Here is a 3,771-nt window from a genome sequence, read left to right on the forward strand (position 1 = left end):
AATCATATTTGTATTTCCCAAACAATTTTCCAATAATTTTCTCGCTACTTTAAAAAAAAAAACCACATTAATAAATAATATTGGGGCCCCTATCCTGTGACTTCTTTATTGGTTAAAAAAACTGGCTTAGAAAAAAATAATGAAATAAAATAAAAATCCCCAGTGTGAATTCATTTGAATTTTATTGTAAATTAGAAAATGGCTGACGGTTTTTAAATTATACTTCAACACATTATTTTCTATAAGTGATAAAAAAAACCACTGAAGTCTTTGTTTATATGAATCAAAACGTCGATTAGCAACATGGGAATTTAAAACGTAGAAAAAGTTCTCCTGAACAGATAATAATTTCAAGTATACCACTCCAAAACGTGTGATTCGAGTTTTTATTGCTGATAAAATAAATAAGATGGATGTCCCACACACGTTATATCAGCGGCTCTAACATGGTGGCAAAGATTTGTCTTTTATATCTTTGTATCTCAGAGGGCTTTATTTTGAAATGTGTTTCCGGAAGTGCTGCAGGTGCCGCTGGCGGGCTGCTGACGCGTCCAGGTGTGTCGGTGCGGGCGGACATGGGGCTCGTGTACTCTGAGGTAAAAACACAAACTGTCCTCTGTCTCTTTTCATCTTTAATCTGCTCGTTTTATTTCCTTAAACCTCATGTTTTCATCGAGCGGACTTCCGGTTTCTGTTGCTGTTTAGCCGCCAGGTGAGCTCACCTTTGTGATGTCATCAAACTTAGCGGAGCTCACACACACACACACACACACACACACACACACACTTTGGGTTTGTTGGCATTTTCTCAGAGACAAACTGTGAGGACAGTGAAGCCGCAGCTGCTCTGAGGGACTGTTCGTTATTTATCGGGGGGGGGGGGCAGATGTCTTTATTTGACTTCAGGGGAGGGACAGACATCTTTAAATGGCTGGATATTGATTTATTTTACTGCCGAATTTTAAAGACAACATGACATCCGAACAGAAGGCAACCATGTGTCCACATGTCCACTTTGTGTCCACCGTGTGTCCACAGCATGTGCACACTGTGTCCTGTTGTCTTGTTGTCTGTCTAATAATCTGAGAGACATTTAGGCTGCAGCTTCTGTCTCAGCTGGAAACAATCAAAGACACCTGGAGACAAAAATCTGAAGAATTTTGGACTGAAATACATGAAGTACATGAAGTACATCCTCCTGAAGTACATCTGTCCTCAGATACTGCAATGTACTCTTTAAATACTGCAGTTTACTGTTGAAACACTGCAGTCTACTGTCTAAATATTGCAGTATTCTGTTTAAATAATGCAGTTCACTCTTCAAATACTGCAGTATTATGTTTCAAATACTCCAGTTTACTGATGAAATACTGCAGTTTACTCTTTTATGACTGCAGTTTACGGTAGAAATACTGCAGTTCGCTTTTCAAATACTTCAGTTTTCTCTGTGAATACTGCAGTTTTACTGTTCAAATAATGAAAATAATCCTCCTCTCCCTGCTCCTCCTCTTCCTCCTCCTGCTCCTCCTCTTCCTCCTCCTCCTCCTCCTCCTCCTCCTCCTCCTCCTCTTCCTCCTGCTCCTCCTGCTCCTCCTCCTCCTGCTCCTCCTGCTCCTCCTCTTCCTCCTGCTCCTCCTCTTCCTCCTCCTGCTCCTGCTCCTCCTCTTCCTCCTGCTCCTCCTGCTCCTCCTCCTCCTCCTGCTCCTGCTCCTTCTCAGCCGGCCTGTCAGTCAGCGTATGATGGAGACCTCCATCAGCTGTATCATGTCCTCAGAGAAGACACCAAACAGCTGAACGTCCAGGAGACGTACGGCGGGGACACGCCGCTCATCGCGGCCTGTCGCAGAGGACACGTGAGGGTTGTCCAGTACCTGCTGGACAACGGGGCGGACGTCCACCTGACCAATGAGGTGCATTCAGCAGATGATGTCATCACGTAGCTGTCCCCCACTGGTCTCTAACGTGGAGTGTGTCTTTGTGTCTCAGAAACAGAGGACGTGTCTTCATTATGTGTCCAAGAGGACGTTCACTCTGCTGGATTACCTCATGATCTCCATCCTCATGCCCATCCTGCTGCTGGGATACTTCCTCATGGTACGCACACCTGCATCTTTATGTTCATGTATTTATTTATATTTATGTGTGCGTGTTTATTAAATTCATTTTATTTTCCACTCTTTCTCCACTAGAGACACTCTGCTGCAATAAAAATGACTAAATATTTTACCTCATTAAATAAAAACACATTCTGAGAAAGTTTTTCCTTAATCTTCAGTTAATTAAAAGATTTAAAAAATCGTAATATATCGTAATACTGCATGTTATCACAAAACTCAACATTTAGGGAAACATTTAATATCACAATAATGTTGAACCGTGACTGAAATGACTGATGTAGAAATGTTTATTTAGCAGGTTAAGTATTTTTAAGGACTCACACAGTTTGTTAGTTGTTAGCAACAGTTAGCGAACTTGTTAGCTGAGCTTGTTTGCTAACGTGACATTTAGGGTTCAGAGCAAAATTAAAGCCGAATTTGATTCAGATGACGTAAAATAAAGGCATGTAAATGTGTTTTTGTGGTGTAGTTACAGAAGCAGAGGCAGAGCATGTCTCTGATGGAGGCCGTGCTGAGCAGCGACGTCAACATCGACGCCGTCGACTACGTGAGTCAGAAAACGACATCACTAACGTAATCCGCCTAGTGCTAACGTACCTAGCCTCATGCTAACGTAGTTAGCCTCGTACAAACGTACCTAGCCTTGTGCTAACATAATTCTTCTAGTCCTGACATACCTAGCCTCATGCTAACGTAATTTGCGTAATGCTAACGTACCTAGGCTAATGCTAAGGTAATTATGCTAACGTTTCAGGGCAGCAGAAGTGACGGAAAGCGTGGAACACTCATAAACTGTGTGAATTGGCCTCATTTGAACTCTGACACACAGATTTCTTCATGAATGCAGACAGAAATAAAGAGATTCATCCTTTCAGACGGTAAAACGGTGATTTTTGAGAGTTCAGGTTGTGATTCATTGAATAAATCTCTGGTTGAAACAGAGAACTTGATGTTCAGACCGCAGGATGTTATCTCAGCTCTCGCTGGGTTTGACGGCTGATAAAAACCGGTGTTACTAGTTTGTTGTGGCTGATCAACACGCCCTCGTCTTCTGCCTGACACGCTTCCAAAACGTCTTAGTTTTTACACAAAACTCAACAAGTCTGAACACATTGAGTGTGCGAGCAGCTCGCAGTGACTCACACAACAAACTTAGAGATCAGCCACTTCATCCAGTTTAAACCTGGTTTCTGCAGTTTTTATGGACTCAGTTTGGAGAAACTCTGTGTTTTCAGGGTCAAAGGTCGGGATTGATTGGTGATGAGGTACTCGAACTTTTGAAAACATGACGTGTTTTTTGTGTTTAACGTGCAGAAGGGAAACACGGCTCTTCATTACGTCTGTCAGAGGAAAAGTCATCGTCTGGTTCCTTTGCTGCTGGAGAAAAACGCCAACACCAACATCCAAAATAACGTACGTACACAAACACACCACGACAATGAATCCAAAATAACGTACGTACACAAACACACCACGACAATGAATCCAAAATAACGGACGTACACAAACACACCACGACAATGAATCCAAAATAACGGACGTACACAAACACACCACGACAATGAATCCAAAATAACGTACGTACACANTACGTACACAAACACACCACGACAATGAATCCAAAATAACGGACGTACACAAACACACCACGACA

General features: G+C 42.3%; 1 protein-coding gene across 2 annotated transcripts; it reads left to right on the forward strand.

Annotated features, from left to right (window-relative positions):
- Positions 1–545: 545 nt before the first annotated feature.
- LOC121940484 (ankyrin repeat domain-containing protein 22-like) lies at positions 546–3,689 on the forward strand. Of its 2 annotated transcripts, XM_042483258.1 has the most exons (5): positions 546–596; positions 1,719–1,910; positions 1,987–2,094; positions 2,587–2,664; positions 3,432–3,687. In XM_042483258.1, exons 1-5 carry the CDS (start codon positions 576–578, stop codon positions 3,609–3,611), a joined length of 579 nt encoding a protein of 192 aa, XP_042339192.1. In that variant the 5' UTR covers positions 546–575; the 3' UTR covers positions 3,612–3,687. The 2 variants fall into 2 exon arrangements, with proteins under 2 accessions (XP_042339192.1, XP_042339193.1); XM_042483259.1 differs by lacking the exon at positions 2,587–2,664 and having other exon boundaries at positions 3,432–3,689.
- Positions 3,690–3,771: the final 82 nt, after the last annotated feature.

The sequence above is a fragment of the Plectropomus leopardus genome, unplaced genomic scaffold (assembly GCF_008729295.1).
Source record: "Plectropomus leopardus isolate mb unplaced genomic scaffold, YSFRI_Pleo_2.0 unplaced_scaffold883, whole genome shotgun sequence".
Taxonomy (NCBI): domain Eukaryota; kingdom Metazoa; phylum Chordata; class Actinopteri; order Perciformes; family Serranidae; genus Plectropomus; species Plectropomus leopardus.

Bases quoted from the DNA above. Each gene is read 5' to 3' on its own strand.
- LOC121940484 (XM_042483258.1), top strand. From the start codon at position 576: ATGGGGCTCGTGTACTCTGAG. The intron at 597-1,718 runs GTAAAAACACAA...GCTCCTTCTCAG, and splicing joins TGGGGCTCGTGTACTCTGAG to CCGGCCTGTCAGTCAGCGTA. The intron at 2,665-3,431 runs GTGAGTCAGAAA...TTTAACGTGCAG, and splicing joins ACATCGACGCCGTCGACTAC to AAGGGAAACACGGCTCTTCA.